Genomic DNA, 27,239 nt, shown 5'->3' with positions numbered 1-27,239 from the left:
ATCAGTCTCACTATGTCACCACACGCCAGGCTCATGCCGTCCGTCAACCTCTTCAGCGCTTGAATCCACATTTCACCGCCAGCTGCCAGTCCGGGAAGTCGTTTCTGTAAAAACTCGAGATCTTTTAAAGACAATTCTTGATATATTAACCCACCTTGTTGACTGGGGATCATAGGATAATTACCGGTATATCTCGTCGGACTCTTATTTCTGGTTCCAGTCTGGGACCCCGTCTTGACTCGGTCCCGGGATGGGGGCTGATAAGCCTTTTCCATCCATTTACATGCTTCCTCAGAAGTCATTAGCTTAGCTTGTTGCCTTCTTTGGTCGTCTGCTGTCAAGTCTTTGTCTGTCGGAGGGGGCGGTGGGGGAAGCTCCCCCTCCACATTCTCATCAAATTCAGAGTCAGACTCGTCACTATGTCTCGGTTCCCTCAAGCGGGAACCTCTCTTATTAATACTAGAAGTCAACTCTTCCTGCAACGTGGTTTGCCAAACCTGTCTGTCGGTCATTCGGGCGGAACCCCCCGGTGTGGCGATGTTGCCCGCTCCTTTGTCTGCAGGCTCCTCTCCTCTCGGGGATGGTTCCTGCTGTCTCAAGGTTTGGTAGTTAGAATTTTGATATTCTACTGTACCTTGTCGGTTAGCAGTCACTATTTCTTCCATGGTAGTACGCTGCTGTTGGGTCAATTCAGGTATTGCTGATGTTCCCAACAGATTCACTTCGCCCACTATTTGGTACACGGGTGCTTGTAGTGGGTGCTTAGGTTGCCGTTTGTCAGATTGGTTAAGAGTCGTAGAGGCTGGGGGTGTCAATGGGAGCTTTACTTCCCCATTGTCTTGGTGTGTTATCTTAGCGGCTCGCTCTACCGGCAACACCGGATAGAGGGAAGTTACAGGGGGGCCGCTTCCCAAATGGTCCCTAATCGAATTTAGTGGGGCAATTTGATGCGTTTTTTCGCCTCGAACTGCTGCCATTGCCGTTGACACCACACAAATCTCATGAATTTTTCACCTCCATTCTTCATTCTCTTTTATTTTTTTATTCAAATTCATTTTCTCCATCCACCCTGCAGTGCCCAACTTCTCCTTCATTTCTTTTCCCTTCTGAATAACTACTCTTTCTTCCTTCCGAAACTCATCCGCTACATGAAACAATGTACATTTCTGCCTTTCTATCTTATTTTCCTTTTTCCACATTATCCACACCCTTCTAAATTCTACTTGTTTCTTTTTATGCTTCTTCCTTTCAATGCCCGCTAACAACTGACTTTCTATTTCATTCCGCAAATTCTCCAATGACTTTTGCTAATCACTCTGATACATATCACATTCATTACCTCGACACTCGGCTGTCCAATTCACAACCCCGAGTTTTGGTGGCACACTCATCTTATTCTCAATCGGTTTTTGGGGGTCCCAAAATCCCCAACGTCTACCGAAACGTTACAATTTGAAACCGCGTCCGATTTCAAGTCAGTCTACGACGGGACAAGTAGGTACCTTGTTACCCTACTTCCAGGATTTTCTCTGATCCTGGTCTGTCAGGTACCTTGTTACCCTGACGTCAGGTCCTCCGTTACCCTGACTTTTAATTATGCAATTTTAACAACACAACGTCTTATTAACTATTGACAACAAAACAACTGTACCACAAGTCTCCCAAATTTCGCCATTTCCAATGTGCAGAATTCGTGATATTATCAAACAGGCTTCTGCTCACCTTTTTTATTTCGGTGCACCGGGGAGATTTGCAGTCCAACTGAATTCCTGTCCGCTCCTCTGTCTTTTTATCTAATGTCCTTTCAGGATCACGTCGGGGTCACCATTTGAAGGAACCTGTGTTTTAAAATCTCCTAACTCCCGTGGTTCCAGCGTGTTCGTTTTCGTGAAAGAACTTCGTTCACAACAATGTATAAAACCAACCAATTTATTCCTGACAGAGGAGTCTATACATTTGCAGAGCTCTGGGTTCGTAACTACCCTATCTTATCCTTAGCAGATAAAGTAGTCGAACAAAAACTATCAGACTCTACCCCAGACTTATACAATGTTTCAAACAGGCCAGTATGGAATCGCTGTCGTCTCATTGGTCCGTAATCTGACGTCATCGTTGTTTGGAAGAATGATGACTATCTGATCTGGCTCCAGACGCCGCCTCCAGGTGTCGCCTGCAGATGTCTCCTGCATTCAATGTTTATAGTGGCTCCCCGCAGTTCCTTTCTTCCTTGACATCTGTCTCCAAATACCCCCCGATGGGGGCCTTCCTGCAACATACTCCTACCCCCTTTTTCCTCAATACACATTCTCTATTCTCTAAACTCTATATTATATTCTATTACATATAGAATTACATATTAGAATATAAAGTATTCGATATTCCCTTCACAATCCACAGACCCCATCTGGGGATCCTGATTTATCTCAAGTGCCTACCTGTTAGCAGGATATTAAAGACGTTTTTTTCAAGTCCAAGGCCAAATCCCTTCCACCCCACAGACCTTATGACTGTGCTGTTGACTTGCTGCCTGGAACCACACCCCCACGAGGGAGGTTATTCTCTCTTTCAGGGCCGGAACACAAGGCTATGAAGGAGTATGTGGATGAATCCCTGGCAGCCGGGATTATTCGCCCATCTTCATCCCCTGCGGGAGCCGGATTTTTCTTTGTGGACAAGAAGGACAAGACTCTGCGACCCTGTATCGATTACCGGGGTCTCAATGACGTAACGGTGGAAAACAGGTATCCTCTTCCTCTCATCTCCACTGCCTTTGAGTTCCTGGAGGGAGCCAAGATTTTCACCAAACTAGACTTAAGAAATGCACATCATTTAGTTAGGATAAGGGAGGGGGATGAATGGAAAACAGCATTCAACACACCGAACGGGAAATTATGAGTATTTGGTGATGCCTTTTGGACTAACTAACGCTCCAGCTGTGTTCCAGAACTTTGTCAATGATGTCCTGCGTGACATGTTGAATGTGTATGTTTTTGTATATTTAGACGATATTTTGATATTCTCCCCAGTTGAGGAGACTCACATCATTCATGCCCTCTCTGTGTTGCAGCAGTTACTGCAGAATGAACAAAATGTCAAGGCTGAGAAATGTGAGTTCCACAAGGCGTCCGTTTCTTTTCTGGGGTTCGTGCTGGCTCCAGGTGAAATCAAGATGGACCCTTGCAAAGTTGATGCCGTGACTAATTGGCCCACTCCCACGTCACGCAAAAACGTACAAAGGTTCTTAGGGTTCGCTAATTTCTACAGAAAGTTCATTAGAAATTTCAGTTCTCTCCTTTGCATGATCTCACCTCGCCACACAGACCTTTTTGTATGGAACCCGCTTTGTCAGGCAGATTTTCAGAAACTTAAATCGAGCTTTACCTCTGCTCCCATCCTTACTTTGCCAGATCTCAAACAGCAGTTTGTGGTAGAAGTCGATGCGTCTGATGCCGGAATAGGAGCAGTGCTCTCCCAGAAATCTCTCAAGGATGGTAATACATCCTTGTGCTTATCTCTCCAAAAAACTGACCCCAGCCGAGAGAAATTATGACATTGGTGACCGTGATCTGTTGGCAGTCAAGGTGGCTTTGGTGGAGTGGAGGCACTGGCTAGAGGGGGCACATACTCCGTTTTTAGTATGGACAGATCACAAGAACCTGGAATATCTGAAATATGCAAAGAGATTAAATGCGACGCAGGCTTGATGGGCTCTGTTTTTCACTCGATTCAATTTCACGTTATCCTACCGACCTGGTTCTAAAAATGGTCAGCCAGATGCTTTATCGCGCATTTTCTGCGCAGAGAATTCTTTGTCCGACCCTAAAACCATTGTGCCCAAGTCATGTTTTGCTTCTGCTTTTGTTTGGGACATTGAGACTTCGGTAAAGGAGGCTCTGGAGAACACGCTTAGCTCAGAAAATTGCCCTGAAAACAGGCTTTATGTGGTTCCGACCTTAAGGGGAAGAGTCATCCACTGGGCTCACACTAACCGGACTGTATATCACCCAGGCATTGCCAAGACTCAATCTGTGGTCGAACAGCGCTTTTGGTGGCCCAATGTTATAAGGGATGTTACCAATTATGTCAATGCTTGCCAGGTATGTGCTGCTAACAAGTCCTCTCGTAAACGTCCTTCTGGGGAGTTGCGACCTCTGCCAATACCACAACGTCCTTGGTCAGACATCTCCGTAGACTTTGTGACGGGATTACCGGCCTCGAAAGGAAATACCACAATTCTCACAGTTGTTGACAGGTTCTCTAAAATCGCTCACTTCATTGCACTCCCGAAACTCCCCTCAGCTAAAGATACTGCAGAGTTAATGATACACCAGGTATTCAAGTTCCATGGTTTCCCCAAGAATGTGGTGTCTGATAGGGGTCCCCAATTCATTTCGCAATTTTGGAAGGAGTTTTGCAATCTCATAGGTGCTACCGTCAGTCTGGGTTTCACCCTGAAACCAACGGCCAAACCGAGAGGTTGGAGACTGGGCACCGATGTCTCGCTTCACAGGAGCCGCGATCCTGGTCTCAGAAACTGGTTTGGGTCGAATTCTCTCACAATTCCTTCCCCTCTGCATCCATTGGTCTATCGCCTTTTCACGTTGTGCATGGTTACCAACCATCTCTGTTTCCTGCCATAGCCTCAGAGTCCACAGTTCCAGCGGCATTGACCTTGGTGAGACGCTACAGGAGGATCTGGGAGCGAGCCCGCCAGATGCTGCTGCGCCAGGGACGGTCCTACAAAACCGCTGCTGACCGTCGGAGGACACCGGCCCCGAACTGCAAAGTGGGTCAGCGAGTTTGGCTCTTGACCAAACATATTCCTCTCCGGGTGGAGTCCCGGAAGCTCACTCCCAGGTTCGTTGGGCCCTTCCCATCACAAAGATCATCAACCCTGTCACCGTGAAGCTTAGGCTCCCAAGGTCGATGCGGGTCCACCCTGCTTTTCACGTCAGCCTACTCAAGCCAGCCCGGGAGTCCCCTCTGGTCCCGCCTTCCAGGCCCCCTCCTACGCCCCGGTTTGTGGATGGGGGCCCTGTCTTCTCTGTGAAACGGCTGTTGCCGTCTCGTCGGAGGGGGAGGGGGTTTCAATATCTGGTGGACTGGGAGGGCTACGGGCCTGAGGAACGTTCATGGGTGCCGTCTGCGTTTATCGTGGATGACTCGCTCATTCGGGACTTCCACGTTGGGCATCCAGGGGCCCCAGGCCCGGCCATTAAGGGGGGGGGGGTTACTGTCATGGGTGTGTGTTCCGATTTTTGTCTTCCCCCTGTTTCATACACACCTGCTCATGAGAGCATCTTCACCACCTGTGCCACCCTAATTACCCCTTGCATTTAACCTCGTGTCTCATTCTTTCTGGTCGCCAGTTCGTTGTACCTTGTCGTCGCGTTCCAGCATTCCTTGTTTCCACGTCAAAGACGCACAGTAAGACTAGACCCTGTTCCGATCATCGACCTCGCCTTTTTGCCTCATGTTTTTGGATACTGTTGCCTTTTTTGGATTGCCTGCCTGTGTACCGCCCTCTGCCCGTATATTAAACCTCTCTGTTTTGAAACTGTCCATTTGTTCTGGAGTCGTGCATTTTTGGGTCCTATCCTCTGTTCCGTTCATGACAAAACATGCATGAATTGGAGACTCTAAATTGCCCGTAGGTGTGAATGTGAGTGCGAATGGTTGTTTGTTTGTATGTGCCCTGCGATTGGCTGGCAACCAGTTCAGGGTGTACCCCGCCTCCTGCCCAATGATAGCTGGGATAGGCTCCAGCACGCCCGCGACCCTAGGAGGTGAAGCGGCTCAGAAAATGGATGGATGGATGAGATAAGTTATGTACATTTATTCAACACTTGTCCTTAAACTTTTCAACTATTTTCTCACGCACTTGTTCACGAAGAGGTGAACCTCACCCCATCTTTACTTGTGAATGACTGAGTAATTCAGGGAAGCTCCTTTTAAACCCAATCATGGCACTCACCTGTTCCCAATTAGCCTGGTTACCTGTGAGATGTTCCAAACAGGTGTTTGTTGTTTGATGAGCATTCCTCAACTTTCTCAGTCTTTTTTGCCACCTGCCCCAGCTTTTTTGGAACATGTTGCAGCCATAAAATTCCAAGTTAATGATTATTTGCTAAAAACAATAAAGTTTATAATAAAAGCTGATAAGGATCAGTTTGAAAGTTAAATATCTTGTCTTTGTAGTGTATTCAATTAAATATAGGTTGAACATGATTTGCAAATTATTGTATTCTGTTTTTATTTATGTTTAACAAAACATCCCAACTGCATTGGAATTGGCCACACGCATTTTCTGTGAACAAGCACAGTGCAGCTCAACTTCTATAGCAGGCATCATGACCTTTTGGCTCTCAGACAAACTTGTTCACGAATTTGAAACAGAATCAGGCAATCATGAATATCAGTGCAATATGAAATTGAAAAAACAAAAAACAAACATCCAGCGGTATTTTAACAGGCTCTCCCAAGCTCTTCTGTCACAACAAATGCCATTGGTATAATAGCATAATAATTGACACTGTTGATGTTGCATTTTCCGAAACAGAAAAGATTTAAGATGTTTCATCTTCAGTGTCAGCAGTTTATTTTGCATTTTGTTCCCTTGCTATACCCAATGTAAACTGAACTGTGAACTTAACACCAAGGTACGTACTGAATTGTGATTTTTGCCGTACCGTTACCGTGAATTTACATTTATATGGTTTCACAGTTAGAACATTTAACATACCTGATGCACTGAAGATGACATAACGTGTGTAGAGTTTTACTGTGACATTACCTTCACTGGGTGAACTTATTATTCCCCTCCCAAATTTATACTGTACCTTTATTTGGAAGAAACACAGCAACACAAGAGTGTTATCCACACATGTAGTGTAATGTAAAAATGTAAATAAAACATGGTATTAGGTGCAGACATGTTCACGCCCGGTTTAATGACTATGTCGCCATGTAGGCCAAATGATGCATCTTTTATGGGGAGGGTGGAACTCCCACCTCTGCTGCATTTGTCGTCCCTTATTGCCAAATATCCTGAAAGACACGACAGAAATGACGGTCATTTCGGATAAACAGTCCAAATTCTTCCGTAAAACAACATGTTCTCACCGAATGATCCCAGGAACATCCATTCCTTGAGGCACTGGGCCTGAGGTTGACAGGGCGAAACGTCCGTTGGGATTCTGGATTTTGTTTTTGAGGAAAATGGACACCTGAATGAGAAAGCACAGTGGAGAAAGGACGCAGTGTTTTTATTTCAGCTGATATCAGTGTTCACTGAGATAGCAAGGAACTCACGCGGATGTGCGTGTCCTGCACGAATGTGAGCAGCGTTTGTCGGAGAAGCTGGAATTCACCCGAAGTCAAAGACGAGTATACCTACAATTAAAAGAAATATGTCATGAATCTTACATACTGTAAAATGGCAGTTTATAATTGCCTATATGTCACTCAAGATGGCAGCAAAGTACTACATTTGTCTCAATGAAACTCCTCAACTCACTTCCACGTTGCTCCTTGGCACCAAGAGGCCACAAGATGGTGCCAAAGTAATACTTTAATTGCTTTGGCTTGAGCACAAAAAACACATTTTTCATTAAGTAACAAAGGATAGGTTTCAAATAAAGTCCCCGTAAATAGGTGAATTAGGTGAATGCCAAATATGCGTGGGTTCACTGTGTACAAGCAAGTCCAAATTTAGAGTTGCACTACTTCAGTATAAGTACACGGATAACGAGGGTGCAGAGCTGGTCCACTGTTCCATGGCCAGGACGAAAACCACACTGCTCCTCCTGACTCTGAGATTCGACTTCCCAACGGACCCTCCTCTCCAGCACCCCTGAATAGACCTTAGCAGGGAGGTTGAGGAGTGTGATCCCCCTGTAGTTGGAACACACCCTCCGGTCCCCCTTCTTAAAAAGGCGGACCACCACCTCAGTCTGCCAATCCCGAGGCACTGTCCCCGATGGCCAAGCGATGTTGCAGAGTCGTGTCAACCAGGACAGCCCCACAACATCCAGAGCCTTTAAGGAACTCTGGGCGATTGTCATCCAACCCCAGGGCCTTGCCACCGAGGAGCTTTTTAACCACCTCGGTGACCTCAAACACAGAGATAGGAGAGCCCGCCTCAGAGAACCCAGACTCTGCTTCCTCATGGGAAGGCGTGTCGGTGAAATAGAGGATGTCTTCGAAGTATTCTCCCCACCGGCTCACAACGTCCCGAGTCGAGGTCAGCAGCGCCCCATCCCCACTATACGCAATGTTGATGGTGCACTGCTTCCCCCTCCTGAGACGGCGGAGGGTGGACCAGAATGTCCTCGACGCCGTCCGGAGGTCTTTCTCCATGGCCTAACCGAACTCCTCCCTTCCCCCAGTTTTTGCTTCAACGACTACCAAAGCTGCATTCCGCTTGGCCAGCCGGTACCTATCAGCTGCCTCAGGAGTCCCGCAGGCCAAAAAGACCCGATAGGACTCCTTCTTCAGACGGCATCCCTCACTGTTGGTGTCCACCAACGGGTTCGGGGATTGCCACCATGACAGACACCGACCACCTTACGGCCACAGCTCCGGTCGGCCGCCTCAGCAATAGAGGCGTGGAACATGGTCCACTCAGACTCGATGTCCCCCGCCTCCCCTGGAACATGAGCAAAGTTCTGTCGGCGATGGGAGTTGAAACTCCTTCTGCAGGGGATTCTGCCAGATGTTCCCAGCAGACCCTCACAATACGTTTGGGCCTGCGAGGTCGGACGAGCATCTTCCCCCAGCATCGGAGCCAACACCTGCTCGGCGCCTCTCACCGTGGGAAACTCCAGAGTGTAAAAGAGTCCTATCCCTCTCAAGAGGAATGGTACCAGAGCTTAAGCTGTGTGTGGAGGCGAGCCCGACCATATCTAGTCGGAACTTCTCGACCTCACACACCAGCTTTGGCTCCTTCCCTGCCAGAGAGGTGACATTCCACGTCCCGTGAGCCAGCTTCTGTCGCCGGGGATCGGATCCACCATGATAAGGTGACGGCTTCCAGGAGGGGTTGATTGAAGACTCTAAATTGCCCGTAGGTGTTAATGTGTGCTCAAATGGTTGTTTGTTTATATGTGCCCTGCGATTGGCTGGCAACCAGTTCAGGGTGCACCCCGCCTCTCGCCCGAAGATGGCTGGGATAGGCTCCAGCACCCCCGTGACCTTGTGAGAATAAAGCGGTACAGAAAATGGATGGATGGATGAAAAGTGATGGTTTTGGAATTGGGAGGATTCCGCCTGACACCTGCGATACTGGTCACGGAACGATTTCAATTCATAAGTCAAAATTCCACTGTTTGCTATTTCAGCAGTGTGGCGTAAATAGTAGCAGCTCTCACTTTGTGGAAGGTTGGTGGGCCCGAAATTAAAGTGTGAAATATGTGACCTTATTCTGTACGTTCTAAATAATGGGGATTACTGTATTTTTTCTGTGGAACACACACAGAATAGAATTAATAAAATACATTTGTAGAAACATTAATTGAGAGAGAAAAAAAAAAAAAAAAAAATCATAGAATATCTGCGATTGGCTGGCAACCAGTTCAGGGTGTACCCCGCCTCCTGCCCGATGACAGCTGGGATAGGCTCCAGCACGCCCGCGACCCTAGTGAGGAGAAGCGGCTCAGAAAATGGATGGATGGAAATAAATTTAAGGTCTATGCTCCGATCTGGCCGCTTCCTCCGCCTTCAGTGCTTCAAGCTGCCTGTACAAGGCCGAGGTCAGGTCCATCTTGGGCCCCACATCCAGGCTCCATCTGGAGCCCCCAAAGTCAGTGTCCCCCAAGAAAAAACTGGACACAAGGTCCTCGTCGGGCCCCGATGAGGGCACCAGCTTGTGGTGTCACTGCAAACACAAATAAAAACATAGGTCAGTTCTGAGACGTAAGTCATGAAACTACTTCCAAAATAATCTAATGGTAGCCAGTGCAATTTTCTGCCTTTCCTCAGGTTATATAATGCTCAGTTTGCTTGGAAACAGGGGTAATAACTGTACATAGTCGTCAAGAATTTGGTACACAATGTAAAGATTTCAGTCCACTTTTCAGTTTAAAGCAAAATTATGGACAGAAGTACCAAGGAATATCAGAATCAGAATCATCTTTATTGGCCAAGTATGTCCAAAAAACACACACAAGGAATTTGTCTCCAGTAATTGGAGCCGCTCTAGTACGACAGCAGACATTCAATTGACAGAGAACACTTTTGAGACATCAAGACATTTGAGAAAAACAGTCACTGAGCAATAAAAGGTTGCTCGTTATCTGGTAATCCGGTACATGTTTTTTGTTTTTTTTGACAATTGTGCAAAAAGATTCAGAGTCCTCTAGCACTTAGAGCAGTTCGAATGACTAATATTGCAATAGCCCGGTGCAATGACCATTGCGCAAAGGGCGCCGAGACTTCAAGCGATAGTCTGGGACAATGTTGATTGTGCAAATGTTGCAGATACTCCTCAGTCAGTGTGCAAATGGAGCAGATGCTCCTCTGGCGTGAGTGGCCAGTATAGGTCAACGACAGATATGCAAATAGTGAGACTACGACAGTGAGTGCACGAGTAATATATAATTGGCCCGACAGAAATGTGACAACAAACTCAAGATAAAAAGACAAAAAATTGCCAGCATGTTGCAATGGAATTGTAGGTTAGGTGTTTAAGAAGTTGATTGCAAGAGGGATGAAGCTGTTGGAATGTCTGCTAGTTCTAGTTTGCATTGATCAGTAGCGCCTACCTGAGGGAAGGAGCTGGAAGAGCTAGTGACCCGGATGTGGAGTGTCCGAGAGGATTTTGCACGCTCTTGTCTTAGTGCTGGCAGCATGCAAGTCCTCAAGGGTGGGTCGGGTGGTACCAATAATCCTTTCAGCAGTTTTGATTGTCCGTTGCAATCGAAGTTTGTCCTTTTTTGTAGCAGCACCAAACCAGACTGTGATGGAAGAACACAGTGACTGATTCGATGACCGCTGTGTAGAACTGCCTCAGCAGCTCCTGTGGCAGGACGGAGTTGATGTTGATCGCCCACTTCAGGTCCTGAGAGACTGGAATTCCCAGGAACTTGAAGGTCTCGACAGTTACACAGGGCAGCTGAATAGCGTGAGGGGCAGCTGTAGCGAAGGATGCCTCCTGAAGTCTGCGATCATCTCTACAGTCTTGAGCGTGTTCAGCTTCAGGTTGTGTCGGCCGCACCGCAGCTCCAGCCGCTCCACTTCCTGTCGATATGCAGACTCGTCACCGTCCTTGATGAGGCCGATGATAGTGGTGTCATCTGCAAACTTCAGGAGTTTGACAGCCGGGTGCATTGAGGTGCAGTCGTTAGTGTAGAGAGAGAAGAGCAGCGGAAAGAGGACACAACCTTGGGGTGCCCCAGTGCTGATGAGGTGTGGATGGATGTGGCCTCCCCCAGCCTCACCTGCTGTGTCCTGCCCGTCAGGAAACTGTAAATCCACTGGCAGATGGCAGGTGAGACGCTGAGCTGGAGAAGCTTGGAGTTCAGGGATGATGGTGTTGAACGCTGAGCTGAAGTCCACGAACAGGATCCTAGCGTAGGTCCCTGCACTGTCGAGGTGTTCTAGGATGAAGTGCAGTCCCATGTTGACTGCATCATCCGCAGACCTGTTCACTCGGGAGAAGTTCACGTCAGTCAGACATTGGTGTTCCTTGATCACAAATCTCAAATTTGTCGCTGCAAATTGGGGTGACAGCAGGGGTGGCAAGGCTTTCTTTTAGGGTGGCATTTACCACCCGATGCCACCTCAGTAGATCAGGTCCGTCTCGTGCCCCTCATGTAGGATGTTGGTGCATGTCAGGCGCAGACACTGCAAACAAATGTAAAACATCAGCCTTCAATGAGACGACACAATCTAATGGGATCCAGTGCAATGTAATGCCTATACTAAGGTTATATGATGCTCAGTTTTGACCTTCACCTAAACGCCATTGATGTCCAATGTATGAATACGTGAGGCTTTTATTTTGAAGTTGGTCCTTGCACCACGTTGGCGGCGTGTTACCGTAATGCTTAGTATGAACAATCGTTGTTTCTGCTGGCTTGACTTTTTTACTGGAGGCTGGAACCGCAGTCACTTGTTGCACCCAACTTGCTCCACTGATCTCTTCTCTTCAGGGGGTTGCTGGCTCTCTACTGCTCTCTACTGACCAAAAAGATTACTGCAGCTATTTACACTGGAACAAAAACCAGTCAAATAAAGTGATCAGAGTTTGTGATATTAGAGTTTTAATACTGCTATTCTATTTGTTTAGTTATTCCGTATTTTTAGGCTGTGATGTCAATTAAATAAAATTATCTATTAATTGTTTTAACACTATTAATCATTCAATATACCTCTATGTACATCCATCCATCCATTTTGCCAGGGGTGTCTAAAATATATACAGAGGTGTGAATTTTATAAAACTGAATATTGTAGAAAGTTCATTTGTTCCGTAGTTCAAAGAGTGACTCATTTTATACAGATGAATTAAACACATGGAAAAACACGCGGCCACACATCCATCCATCCATTTTCTGAGCCGCTTCTCCTCACTAGGGTCGCGGGCATGCTGGAGCCTATCCCAGCTGTCATCGGGCAGGAGGCGGGGTACACCCTGAACTGGTTGCCAGCCAATCGCAGGGCACATCGAAACAAACAACCATTCGCACTCACAGTCATGCCTACGGGCAATTTAGAGTCTCCAATTAATGCATGTTTTTGGGATGTGGGAGGAAACCGGAGTGCCCGGAGAAAACCCACGCAGGCACGGGGAGAACATGCAAACTCCACACAGGCGGGGACGGGGATTGAACCCCGCACCTCAGAACTGTGAGGCTGACGCTCTAACCAGTCGGCGCGGCCACACATTCCCTCATAAATTTGATCCTGAAAATCATTTACATTTTTTGGCATGTAATAATTGTAGTTTCTGGTGATGGTGAATTGTGGGTTAATTCTTGTTAGCTGTCCAGAGGTCAATCTCATTTTTGTCGCGGGCCGCATTGCTGGTACAGTTTCTCTCAGAGTTGCATTATGACTGTGAAACCATATACATTTTTCATCTCCTCATTATAGTATTACATATGCTTTACTTATGGATAACTAGCAAAAATAACTGCAAAATCACCCTGCGATTGGCTGGCGACCAGTTCAGGGTGTACCCCGCCTCTCGCCCGGAGATAGCTGGGATAGGCTCCAGCACGCCAGCGACCCTCGTGAGGATAGGCGGAACGGGAGATGAATGAATGAATAACTGCAATATCTCAATGATATTATTTATTATCTCCAACGATTAGAAATTTTGGCAAAGGTTTTAGCAAGAATCATGGAAATCGACAAAAACTATTTGGTTTCGGGGGCCACATCAACTGATGTGGCCGGTTGCATGCGGCCTCCGGGCCTTGAATTTGAGACCTGTGCAGTAGGCTATAAATATCTAAATCCTAAAATAAATAAATATATACATAAATAAACAAATAAATACATACATACACACATACATTTAAATAAATTGAAATACATTAAATGACATTTCAAAGTTTTAAGCTAACTGTGCTATGCTGGTGGAGTTAGCTTAAATTTTTCTTTTAGCTAGCTAGTCCTGTACAACATTTTTATATGATTATCAAGTTTTTACAGGAAAATCTTTCAACATATTAACAATACAAATCATTTAGTAATGACATTACTATTATGTGGCTGAAGGGTACAAATGAGGAAAAAACTTCCTCTTGCAGTTATCAAATTGTCTGACTTCTCTCTGCCCTAGCATGTGCTTGAGTGACATGACAAAATGACACAGGGAAATTAAGGTACAGGCAATATGCTAAAGCAGGTGTTCACTCATCTTAGGTTGGGAGTCTGTAAAATTATGAAGTGCCCACCTGCATGTGGGCATGGAATTCTCCAGAGCTTCACAGATTGCCACTGGAATTCTGTTACACTGCATGTCGATATCACAGCGCTGGTGGATGTTGTTCCATGCCCAAGAAGGTTAAGGCAGTGCTGGAAAAATAATGGTGGCCGCAAAAAATACAATATTGCTGTTTTGGGCACAATTTGAACTTTTTCAGCTTGGGGTGTATTCACTTTTGTTGCCATTGGTTTAGACATTAATGGCTGTGTGTGGAGTTATTTTGAGGGAAGACTACATTTTCACTGTTGTACATACTGTACATTAACTACAGTGTAGCCAAGTGTCATTATTTCAGTGTTGTACCATTATTTACAAAAATGTGACACGTTTGTGACATACTGTACTATATAGGATCAACCACGATGTGTTTCTGTCCCTTCCCGTTGACAGTGATGAATGACATTGTCGGGACCATGTTCAGTGAAGCCTTCATGGATGAACTTTTGAAACCTCAGCTGCTGTATTCACACAGGACAATCAAAGTCGTACTAACTCGCTTGGCGCACGTCTCGATCATGAAGCTGAAGACGGTCAGCATGGAGAAGGTAACAATGACATAGGAAACCGTTCTCGGTATGGAACACCAATGGAGGCTACTGTTACAATGATGAACATATTATTCACTGAATACCTCTCTGGCAGTGCCAATCAAAACTGATCATGAGAACAAATGAGCAACATCAAATGGGCAAAATCGTGTACATTTCCCAGGTTTAACGTATGTTTCGTCCGTTGTGAACAAAGTGGATGAAACTCATCGGAAGATCATTGAGGTAGACCTGAGCCAGTCTGTTCAGAATTCAGTGAACCCCCCGTTATAAAGATATGGTCACAATATGTTCACAATAGCTGAAAACCCATAATCTATTGAGACCTTCTCAAACAAATGATTTAAAGACATTTTAATTGATTCAAACACACTTTTTAAAGTATTCCTTAGCACCTGTTCTCACGCTCTCACTCACACAGTTCTCCAAATAAGTGGCAAAGTGTGCTTGTTTCATGCTGTTTATTTTGTCGCTCCCAGTTAAAGTTTACTGTAAAACTGAAGCATAAAACAAAAGAATTAAACACCAAAATGTTCGACCAAACCAAATAGTTTCACCTATTGAAAGTCCACTAGCTAAATGCGAACATATAATGCGACATGCCATAGATGGGCCAACGGACATGAGCATAGGCTTTACGGTATCATAAACCTTAAAACAGCTGCTACTTGAACAGACACAGAGCAGCAATACATACAAACAGAGCATGCAGTATATTATTACAGGCATATACAATATTCTCTCTACTTTCTGACAACCATAACTATTACTGGCTTTGATGGGGACCTTCTCTGCCTCGATCGCTATCCGTGTACTTACACTGAAGTTGTGCAACTCTAAATTTGGACTTACCTGTACACATTGAACCCACGCATATTTGGCATTCAGCGAATTCACCTATTTACGTCCTTTATTTGCAACCTATCCTTTGTTACTCAATGAAAAATGTGTTTTTTGTGCTCAAGCCAAAGCAATGAAAGTATTACTTTGGCACCATCTTGTGGCCTCTTGGTGCCAAGAAGCAATTAGACAAATGTAGTACTTTGCTGCCATCTTGAGTGACATATAGGCAATTATAAACTGCCATTTTACAGTATGTAACATCCATGACTTATTTCTTTTAATTGGAGGTGTACTCGTCTCTGACTTCGGGTGAATTCCAGCTTCTCCGACAAACGCTGCTCACATTCTCGCAGGACACCCACATGCACGTGAGTTCCTTGCTATCTAAGTGAACACTGATATCAGCTGAAATAAAAACACTGCGTCCTTTCTCCACTGTGCTTTCTCATTCAGGTGTCCATTTTCTTTAAAAGCAAAATCCAGAATCCCAACGGGCGTTTCGCCCTGTCAACCTCAGGCCCAGTGCCTCAAGGAATGGATGTTCCTGGGATCATTCGGTGAGAACGGATTGTATTACGGAAGAATTTGGACTGTTTATCCGAAATGACCGTCATTTCTGTCGTGTCTTTCAGGATATTTGACAATAAGGGACGACAAATGCAGCAGAGGTGGGAGTTCCACCCTCCCCATAAAAGATGCATCAGTTGGCCTACATGGCGACATAGTCATTAAACTGGGCGTGAACATGCCTGTACCTAATATTTAATAGTTTTATTTCAATGTTTACATTACACTACATGTGTGGATAACACTCTTCCATTAAAAAGCATTAAAAAAGTATATTTTAAATTATTATAAGCCATTGCAACATTATCAGAATCAGAATCAGAATCAGAATCATCTTTATTTATTAGTTGGAGCCGCTCTAGTACAACAGACAGTCAATTTACAGAACACTTTGGAGACATAAAGACATTGACAAAAAACAATTGTGCAAAAAGATGCAGAGTCCTCTAGCACTTCGAATGACTAATATTGCAATAGTTCGCTGCAATGACCATTGTGCAAAGGGCGCTGAGACTTCAAGGAGTGTATGCGGTTTAAAGTGACGAGTAGTGCGATAATCTGGGACAATGTTGGTTGTGCAAATGTTACAGATACTCCTCAATCAGTGTGCAAATGGAGCAGATGCTACTCTGGCATGAGTGGCCACTATATGCAAATAGTGCAGCACGGCGAGACAACTACAGCGAGTGCACGAGTAATACATAAGTTCTAGTTCTAGTTTGCATTGATCGGTAGCGCCTACCTGAGGGAAGGAGCTGGAAGAGCTGGTGACCGGGGTGGGGAGGGTCCGAGAGGATTTTGCACGCCCTTGTCTTAGTTCTGGCAGCGTGCAAGTCCTCAAGGGTGGGTAGGGGGGCACCGACAATCCTTTCAGCAGTTTTGATTGTCCGTTGCAGTCTGAACATTGACACTGTGCTCAAATATAGGGAAAAAAAGTGCTAATATGATTCATTTAAACTGTATTGCACATAACACATAATACGTTTTAAAAACAAACCGTTCTTAAAGACTAAATGCAAATGTACTGTAATAAAATCTTAAATTCAACTGAACTGTACAGGCAGTGACTATTTCATATACCATGAGAGGGAGCCCACATCCCACTAGTGGTCCAAGTACCACAGTTTAAGAAAAACTCCACTATAACCCCCCTCCTTGAGCCGTCACCTTATCGTGGTGGAGGGGTTTGTGTGGCCCAACGATCCTAGGAGCTAAGTTGTCTGGGGCTTCACGCCCCTGGCAGGGTCACCCATGACAAACAGGTCCTAGGTGAGGGACCAGACAAAGCACAGCTCAAAGACCCCTGATGAGGACGACAAACAATGGACTTCGTTTTCCCTTGCCCGGACGCGTGTCACCGGGGCCCCCCACTGGAGCGGTGAGGGTTGGACTCCACCAAGGCTGCCCTTTGTTCCCGATTCTGTTCATAACTTTTAGGGACAGAATTTCTCGGCGCAGCCAAGTTGTTGAGGGGGTCTGGTTTGGTGGCCTCAGTATTGGATCTCTGCTTTTTGCTGATGATGTGGTTCTGTTGGCTTCATCAAGCCGTGACCTCCAACTCTCACTGGAGCAGTTTGCAGCCGAGTCTGAAGCGGCTGGGATGAGAATCAGCACCTCCAAATCTGAGACCATGGTCCTCAGTCGGAAAAGGGTTGCGTGCCCTCTCCAGGTCGGGGATGAGATCCTGCCCCAAGTGGAGGAGTTCAAGTATCTTGGGGTCTTGTTCACGAGTGAGCGAAGAATGGAACGGGAGATTGACAGCTGGATCGGTGCAGCGTCTGCAGTGATGCGGACTTTGTATCGGTCCGTTGTGGTAAAGAAGGAGCTAAGCCGAAAGGCGAAGCTCTCGATTTACCGGTCGATCTACGTTCCTACCCTCACCTATGGTCACCAGCTGTGGGAACAAGATCCAGGATACAAGCGGCCAGAATGAGTTTCCTCCGCAGGGTGTCCGGGCTCTCCCTTAGAGATAGGGTGAGAAGCTCGGTCATCCGGGAGGATCTCAGAGTAGAGCCGCTGCTTCTTCACATTGTGAGGAGCCAGATGAGGTGGCTGGGGCATCTGATTCGATGCCTCCTGGAACCCTCCCCGGTGAGGTGTTCCGGGCACGTCCCACCGGGAGGAGACCCCGGGGACGACCCAGGACAAGCTGGAGAGACTACGTCCTTCGGCTGGCCTGGGAACGCCTCGGGATCCCCCCGGAAGACCTGGATGAAGTGGCTGGGGAGAGGGAAGTCTGCGCGTCCCTGCTAAAGCTACTGCCCCCGCGACCCGACCTCGGATAAGCGGTAGAAAATGGATGGATGGATGGATGGATGGTCGCCCCTCGTCTGCTACCTGCAAAATGACCTAAAACAGATACCATTATCTTGACACTCTATGGCAACTGCATCCACAATATACCACGCCTGAGCAGAAGGGAGGGAGGGAGGGAGGAAGGATATGGGAGGGCTTATTAATGCGTCTGTTATGTTTATTTGCTTATTCATGAAAATGTAAATTGTGACTTACTATTCCGTACTGTTCAATCCTTTCAATAACATACACACAAAAAAAAAACAATACACACACATTTAAACACAAAATATATTGACAGTGCAAGAGCAATGGAGAAAAAAATGGCAAAATATCAAGATTAAAAACACATATAGTACAAAAAATGAGGTGTTTGCATCCTGGAGAGACTTCCTGTATGATCCATTTTCTTAATTACAAAAAAATAATAATAATAATAATAAATAAATAAAATATATATGATGTAAGCGGCACGGTGAGCGCCTGGTTAGAGCGTCAGCCTCACAGTTCTGAGGACCGGGGTTCAATCCCCGGCCCCGCCTGTGTGGAGTTTGCATGTTCTCCCTGTGCCTGCATGGGTTTTCTCCGGGCACTCCTTCCAAAACATCCCAAAAACATGCATCCTTTTGAAGGCGCCGGGGCCGGCAGAGCAAGCTCTGGTGCAGGCACTGCAAAAACAAATACATAAGTACAGGAGCTGTTGAGGCAGTTCTCACCAGCAGTCATCGAATCAGTCCTGTGTTCATCCATCACAGTCTGGTTTGGTGCTTCCACCAAAAAAGGACAAACTCCGACTGCAACGGTCACTCAAAACTACTGAAAAAATTGTCAGTAACCCCCTATCTGCCCTTGAGGACTTGCATGCTGCAAGAAGTAAGACAGGAGCGTGCAAAATCCTCTTGGACCCTCCCCATCCTGGTCACCACTTCTTCATTTGTAACATGCTGCCATTTTTGTCTTGAGATTTTTGTCACATCTCTGTCGGGCCAATTATACATTATTCGTGCACTCACTGTCGTAGTCTTGCCACTCAGCGCTACTTTCATATCTGTTGTTGACCAATACTGGCCACTTGTGCTAGAGAAGTATCTGCACCATTTGCACAATTGACACTGTTCCAGATTATCGCACTGCAAGTCACTTTTAACATACATACATACATACATGCATACATTTCTTGAAGTCCTTGCACAATTTGCACAACAGTCACTGTAACAGACTATTGTTCTATTAGTCATTTCAAACTGCTCTAAATTGCTAGAGGACTCGACATCATTTGCACAATTGTCCAAAAAAAAAAGTCTCGTTATTACCACATTACTGCTAACCATTTATTTCAGTAGTTCAATTGAAATAATTAATTTCAGGCGGCACGGTGGCCGACTGGTTAGAGCGTCAGCCTCACAGTTCTGAGGACCCGGGTTCTATCCCCGGCCCCGCCTGTGTGGAGTTTGCATGTTCTCCCCGTTCCTGCGTGGGTTTTCTCCGGGCACTCCGGTTTCCTCCCACATCCCAAAAACATGCATTAATTGGAGAATCTAAATTGCCCGTAGGCATGACTGTGAGTGCGAATGGTTGTTTGTTTGGATGTGCCCTGCGATTGGCTGGCAACCAGTTCAGGGTGTACCCCGCCTCCTGCCCGATGACAGCTGGGATAGGCTCCAGCACGCCCGCGACCCTAGTGAGGAGAAGCGGCTCAGAAAATGGATGGATGGATGGATAATTAATTTCATATATTAATATAGTGCAGAATGTTTTTGAAAAAATTTGGATTCTATCTAAAAGCAGATGACAAACCCAAATTTGCCACCAAAAATTAAAATATAAACACTCGAAATGACTTTTTTACATATAGAAATTAGGTCATAATTGGACATTTGAAACGGTTTTTTTTCCCAAATAAAATGATTGAACATTTTTACCATTTGTTGAGATGCACTTAAATATTCATTGCAGAGATGCGCCTAATATTTTGCCACGCTCCTTAATCTACCGGCAAATGGGGTCACCCCAATATTCGAAACATCTGTCAGTATGATGTCGTGTAGTTGTCCAGAATAGAATATGATCACAGCAGCTTCGACTTTCTTTGTGGCCCTAATATTCCTTGGTACGTTTATGTCCATAATTTCATCTTTAACTGAAAGGTCGACTGACATTGTTTAGCAACACCACCTCAAATTCTTGACGACGACTAACAGTTTATACCTCTGGTTTCAAACCAAACTGAGCATTATATAACCTTAGTCAAGGCAGAATACGGCACTGGCTATCATTCGATTATTTTGAAAGTAGTCTCATGACTCACATCTCAGAACTGACGGATGTTGTGTGTTTGTGTTTGCAGTGTCTGCACCTGAGCTCGCCTTTCACCAACACCCAGCATGAGGGGCAAAACGCGGACCTGAGCTCAATTTTTGAATTGGGAGACTTGTCAACATGGAGCCTGGATTGGGGCCCAAAGCGGACCTGACCTCTGCCTTGTTCAGGGAGCGAGAAGCATTGGAGGCGGGAGAAGCCGCCGAGGCGTCCTCCCTCTCCTCCTCTTCAACATGCACCTCTATCCTGCATGATGAGCCCATGGCGGACCGTTATGTTTTAGATGGGAGACTTTCAGGTGATGGATTTGGCCCAGGCGTCCTCTCACTATGGAGCACTGGCCTGGATGTGGGACCCGTGGTGGCCCTGACCTCTGCCCTATTGAAGGAGCTGGAAGACTTGCCTTGGAGGCGGCCGAGGCGTCCTCCTCCTCGTCCACGTGCCGCAAAGTCCACATGGCCGAGGCAGCGAGCGCGCAGGCGAGGCTTCACCCTGATTCAGACTTTAGCTAACCGCTTTTATCACCTCGTCATGTGTACAAGTACATCTCAATAAATTAGAATATGGTAGAAAAGTGAATTTCAGTACTCATATCTATTTGTTAAACACAAAGAAAATATTTTTTAAACGACAAACTGCTGCACAATTTCCTTGTTAAAAGTAATTGATCTCATATGAAAGTGAGTTTCCTGATTGGGAAGTAATATTTGAATTTATTGAGTGGATAAATTTGGGGTTTTCTTTTGCTATCAGCTATAATCATCAAAAATGTACATATGAAAAAAATAAAATGATTAAATATTTCACTTTGTGTGCTTTTGAAGCTGTAAGATATGAATATTATTTTGCTCTTAACATTTCAAAGATCAGCAGAAAACAGACCACAAAAATTGAAAATCGAGAAATCCCTCGTTTATTAAATTCAGGACAACAGGTGAAATCAGCAATGTACTGATAAACTTTTTTTTTTTTTTGCGTTACGTATACATCTTTTTCTTGCTGAATCAACCTCACCAGACTCAATCAATCCCACGATCCTATTAACATCGACCACATACCTAGAAACAATTCTATCCTCTTAAATACATTTGAAACTCTTAAAAATATCGAAAGGCACATCAGTACTGTACACTATGTGAATTGTATTCCTTGTAATATGTGTTTTAACACAATTTTTTTCCTTCATAGTCTTAATGTTTTCGGATAGTTTTGCTCCCAAGCCCGCTGACCCCAACCAATTCCCCCTCCCTTACAAGAGAACCTCACGTTTTTGTAAAGGCAGAACTTTTGGTGCCACGTAGTTGGCTTTGGGCAGATTTGTATCAAATAAAAATACTGCACTGCCCCACTTTCTCTTTTGTAATCAAAGCGTAGTTATGCTCGTTAGCGTAGCAGACGCAGTTTTCCGGGTTTGATTAAGTGATGTTCAAGTGATGGAAGCGAATTACAATATATGAAACCAGTCTTTGTTTTTATTCAATGATTTTTTTTTTTTTTTTTTTTTAAGAATTATTGAACAATCTAAAGTGCTGATGGTTTGTTCTCTTTGACATGCAATGTTAAAGGTTCAACAAACAGGCCTTTTTTGAGGGTGGGGCCGCGGGGGGCGTCCTGAAAAGTGATGCTTTCGACACCTGCGATATGCAAAACTGGTCACGGAACGAATGGAATTCCTGAGTCCAAATTACTGGATTACTGTATTTTGCACAGTAGAAGCGCTCTTTTATCTCGATGCTGTTTTTGGGTGGCTGGGACGGAATTTCAATGGAAAAAGATGACTTGAGATACGAGAGTTTTGTGACGACATGGTACAAAAGGCAAAAATTGTTTTAATGGCAGCGGCGGCTGGGGAAGTTCGTCCGAGACGTCCACGGGTCCATCTCTTATGATTTCGGCTGGATTTACACTGCACGGCTCAAGTGAGACAATTTCAGATTTGGATTTTGCGTCACGGCACCGGAAAGACAAATGAAGACAGGCGCTCGAGTGTCAGGACGCTTTCCCCAAAGTTGACCACCAAATCTGTCAGGCCGCCAGACGCTGATCCCCCACGGCCGCAGGTTGCATCAGGTCTTCTGCTGTGGAAAGTTGTCTTCAATTGCACCACAAGTCGTTTCGTGCGCTGCTGCTGACAATGTGTCGTGTTGATGATTCCAACTGCAAGTCACAATGTGCCACTAATGACTTTGCAGAATGACAAACATGATTTTTGGCAGGAACAAAACAAGGTCCTATTGTTGCTAATACATTGTTTTCACGGATAAACATATTTCTGTCCAGTTGGCATTTGCAACACACGTTTGAGGGAGCACACACAGAATAGAATAGAATTAATAAAACACATTCGTAAAAACATTCATCGAGAGGAAAAAAAAACAAAAACGAAGCAATTCGTAGAACATGTATATAGATTTATTAAAACATTTGCAACATATTTAAAGTGTCTGCTCCGCTTCCTCCGCCTCCAGCGCCTCAAGCTGCCTGTACAAGGCCGCCGTCAGGTCCACCTCGGGCCCCACATCCAGGCTCAGTGCGGAGCCCCCAAAGTCTGTGTCCCCCAACAAAATAGTGGACACGAGGTCCTCGTCGGACCCCGTTGAGGGCACCGGGGCCGGTACGGCGAGCTGTGGCGCAGGCGCTGCAAACACGAATAAAAACACAGGTCAGTTCTGAGACGTGAGTCATGAAATATTGTGGCGACCCCATGTACCGGGAGATAGATGAAGGACAGTAGCAAAATATTCGATTTATATTATACATCTCCACAATCGCAATACATGGAAGACATTTTCGATGTCATTCGATTTCATTGAATTTGTTTTATGAGGAAATTAAGTCAGAAGGCCAATTCTGACCTAAAATCATTTCAAGTGTTCCTAATCTAATTTCTTGGAGGTCAATTTTGGCTTTCCATCTGCTTTGATATAATCCAATTTTTAAAAAACGACACAATTTTAACATTGAATTTCACTCATTCAATGGAACTACTGATATGAAATACTAATTACCCGAGGTGCACCTCTACATTATTTTTGTAAAGGCAGAATTTCACAGCCACGTAGTAGGCTTTGGGCAGATTTATAGGAACTAAAAATACTTCGATATACTTTACTTACCGGTCAGATGATTTACGCTGGTGGCTGCACTGCCCCACTTTCTCTTTTGCTTTTTGCCCTAAACAAAAACAAAACAAAAAAGCATGGAGTCGTCGCACACAAAACGTTTGAGAAATTATTCTTGACTGTCTAATAACTAAATGACTCTGGGACTCACGTAGTTGTCTCTGTAGGTCCAGTCCGGGTACCTGGTGGCGTGGATCCGGCTGAGCCGCTCAGATTCTTGGAAGTAACTGAGCTGCTCAGCCGGCGTCAGCGACTTCCACTGTGGACATCACCAAAGTGTCAGCGCACACATGCAGAACAACACCAGACAAGCGACGAGGACGTTTGTCGCAAACACAACTCACCATTTGCCCCAGGACCTTGTTGACAGCGGCGCTGTCTTGCCGTGGCGCAGCGGCCTTCACGAAAGGCCGCTGCGCCTTCATGAAAATCATGAATGCATTTGGCGGCTTTTTGATATAAGACGTGTCTCCGCATTTCCTCCTCTTTGTGCTAATGGGAAAACAAAGCATCAGCATGTCGCCTCTGTGTGCATGTGCCAGGAAAGACATTTGACAGAGAATACTGACTCTGAATTCGCTGGCGATGGCCGAGGAGGATGGCGAACTGGGCCCGGCACCAGCTCGAAAAAGTTCGGTCTTAATCTACAAACACGTCAAAACGCGTGTTGAACAACAGGAAGTGTGCGAAGATGCAAACATTCAAGGATTCATCCACATTTGACACATTATATGGCACAAACAAGTTGGATACAGTTGTGTGTTACTTACATCACTCCAACAGGTAGGAGGCTGATGCTCACCACCGACGGTGCACCGCTGACCTGCAAAAAAAATTTGTTATGAACGTACTTTTTATAACTACTCAGTTATAACAAGTAACGAAAATTCCTCAACAGCAGAATAAGAACCACCATTAAACACGATTTAAGATAGGATAATATTGTATCCCCAATGAGCAAATGCCGGTGTAACAGGAGCACACAGTACATTATTTAGCAAAAAATAAAAATACATATTCAGAAACAAAGCTTTATTCAATGACTTTCTTAAACCTAAGTAGCTTGCGACCCACAACCCCCCCCCCCCCCCTCCCAGAGAAAATAACGGGCACTTGTGTCTATGGATTAAGATCAATTATTACAGTATGGAATCACATTTTTGCTGCGTGTTCCAAAAATTTCCATGTTCGCATTTGAGATTTATGTATGAATCGTCTCCTACCTGCTCTCGTTGGTTGAGCATCTTGCCCGAGTCCGCGCTCACCACTTCCCAAATGGTTTCCCACTCTCGATCATCCATCATGTCACTCGGAATGGGCTTTTCTTGGTCACTTGGTATTTATGTCCTTCCCATTATTAGGACCGCCCAAAATAACTCAATCCGCCAATCACACGGCGAAGACTGGGGTGCTCTTTGTGACGTCACGCGTCAAGTTCAAAGAGCGGCAATGGCTAAGCTAACGAGCGAGCTAGCTAACTGACGGCCAATTTGACCGACATTTTGTCCACTCCACCCCGACGAAAATAATAAAAACGCCTCTTTTGACCTTCAGAGACCATCACAATATGGTGAGTCTTCTCGAAGGGGCTTGCAATGTGGCCGCCATTTTAGGAGCCACAATGTTAAAAACAACAGTCAAAGTGATTTTAGCTTGGAAAAAAAGACAATTATATCCATGACACTCCGTTAATGTCCTGTTGTGGGTGGTCGTTTTTGCCAGACACAACACAAATTGGTTCAATTCATCTAACAGCCGTAATACATTCAGACATATTGTGAAATTGAAACAAATGCCAAATGGCGGTACATTTCTTGTATTTCCCTCAGGTTTCCAAGTTTTCTCAAGTATTTAGCTGGCCGCCATTTCACAATATTTTGCTGTTAACGGTACAAACCACAGCAAAAATGAATCAGAGTGACTGATTAAGTGTACGCAGAGGTGGCGAGAGAAGCCAAATACTGTACTCAAGTCAGAATACTTTTACTTTAGAATTATGTGACTCGTCTAAGTAAAAAGTAGTCCTCCAAATAGTTACTTGAGTAAGAGTAAGAAAGTACTCCGTGGAAAAACACCTAGTGAGTAAGTAGTGAGTAACTTCAAAATGTTTTTTTAAATCAGAGCATGAACGGCAAATAAAATCGAAATAGATATAATATCATTTCGTCATTTTTCTGATTTGTGCTTATATTTAACCTGATGGATTGTATTTTTTCACTAAAATAACAAACAAATTCATTGCATGATGATTTCAGAAAAGGATTGCTGTCTAGCCCTGACTAACTCTTGGTTAAAATTACAAAGTCTTTGTCTGTCGAGGTCATAGTCAATTTGGAGTTGAGTTTTTCTCCACTTACGTTCTGCTTTCCTACACTTTGATTTAGAGGTCTTTAACATCAATGTGCTCCTCCACGGTGTTCTAGGTCGCCTCAAGATTGTCATAGTTTTAATAGCAGCGACAGCATTCATGACATTTGAGAATTTACAGGTGAAATTATCCAAAAGTCCATCAACTGTCTCAGGATTCACAGTTTGTGGCACAGCAATGGTGTCCATAAACTTAGTGGCGGTACTCTCCTTTATGTACCTTTTCTTAATAGACAGAGGTTGTCTGAACTTTTGGAAGAATCTGCAATTCAAAGAAGACACAAAATTGGTCAGAAATAGCCAAATCCTGAATGTCAATTGATATAATTTCAACATCCTTAGAGCTGACCAGGTCTAAGATGTGACCTTGATTGTGGGTTGGACTCTTAATATGTTGAGAGAAGTCAAATGTGTCTAGTATAGCAGAGAGTTCTTTAAATTTTTATTACGTTCTTGTGAACATGAATATTAAAGTCTCCCATTATGACAAAATAGTTGGAGTCAGTACAAATAACTGATAGCAGTTCTGAAAGGTCCTCCATAAATTTTCTATTGTATCTTGGAGGCCTATAAATTATTAAAACAATCACCTTTGGGTCACGTTTAACGAAAAAACAGAGACATTCAAAAGAGCTAAAAATCACCCGGTATAATTTCTTTACACTGAAATAATAAAAAATATCATTTTATTTGATCAAGATTGTATTTATTATGTTTTGGGTGAATTAATATTGTTTGGCAATATATGAATTTGCAAATTCATACTGGATTTTATTTGACGTTCATGCTCTTATTTAAAAAAAAATCACAAGTTACTCACTACTTACTCACTCGGTGTTTTTTCACGGAGTACTTTCTTACTCTTACTCAAGTAATTATTTGGAGGACTGCTTTTTACTGAGACGAGTCACATTATTCTGACTTGAGTACAGTATTTGGCTTCTCTCGCCACCTCTGCGTACACTTAATCAGTCACTCTGATTCATTTTTTCTGTGGTTTGTACCGTTAACAGCAAAATATTGTGAAATGGCGGCCAGCTAAATACTTGAGAAAACTTGGAAACCTGAGGGAAATACAAGAAATGTACCGCCATTTGGCATTTGTTTCAATTTTGCAATATGTCTGAATGTATTACGGCTGTTAGATGAATTGAACCAATTTATGTTGTGTCTGGCAAAAACGACCACCCATAACAGGACATTAACGGAGTGTCATGGATATAACTGTCTTTTTTTTCCAAGCTA

General features: G+C 44.7%; 1 protein-coding gene and 1 pseudogene across 1 annotated transcript; both read right to left on the bottom strand.

The window, feature by feature from the left end:
- Positions 1 to 6,811: 6,811 nt before the first annotated feature.
- Positions 6,812 to 27,239, bottom strand: part of LOC133471450 (protein OSCP1-like) — a 33,414-nt pseudogene continuing 12,986 nt past the window's right edge.
- On the bottom strand, positions 22,900 to 27,188 carry LOC133471053 (transcription factor 7-like 1). The gene is made up of 7 exons (XM_061760211.1): positions 24,851 to 27,188; positions 24,398 to 24,450; positions 24,197 to 24,271; positions 23,972 to 24,119; positions 23,779 to 23,886; positions 23,622 to 23,679; positions 22,900 to 23,143 (listed from the first exon to the last, which is right to left on the bottom strand). Exons 1-7 carry the CDS (start codon positions 24,929 to 24,931, stop codon positions 22,941 to 22,943), a joined length of 726 nt encoding a protein of 241 aa, XP_061616195.1. The 5' UTR covers positions 24,932 to 27,188; the 3' UTR covers positions 22,900 to 22,940.

This window comes from Phyllopteryx taeniolatus, chromosome 21 (genome assembly GCF_024500385.1).
Source record: "Phyllopteryx taeniolatus isolate TA_2022b chromosome 21, UOR_Ptae_1.2, whole genome shotgun sequence".
In the NCBI taxonomy this organism is placed as follows: domain Eukaryota; kingdom Metazoa; phylum Chordata; class Actinopteri; order Syngnathiformes; family Syngnathidae; genus Phyllopteryx; species Phyllopteryx taeniolatus.
Note: the sequence above shows the minus strand (reverse complement) of the source record. Positions and strands in the feature narration are given on the sequence as shown.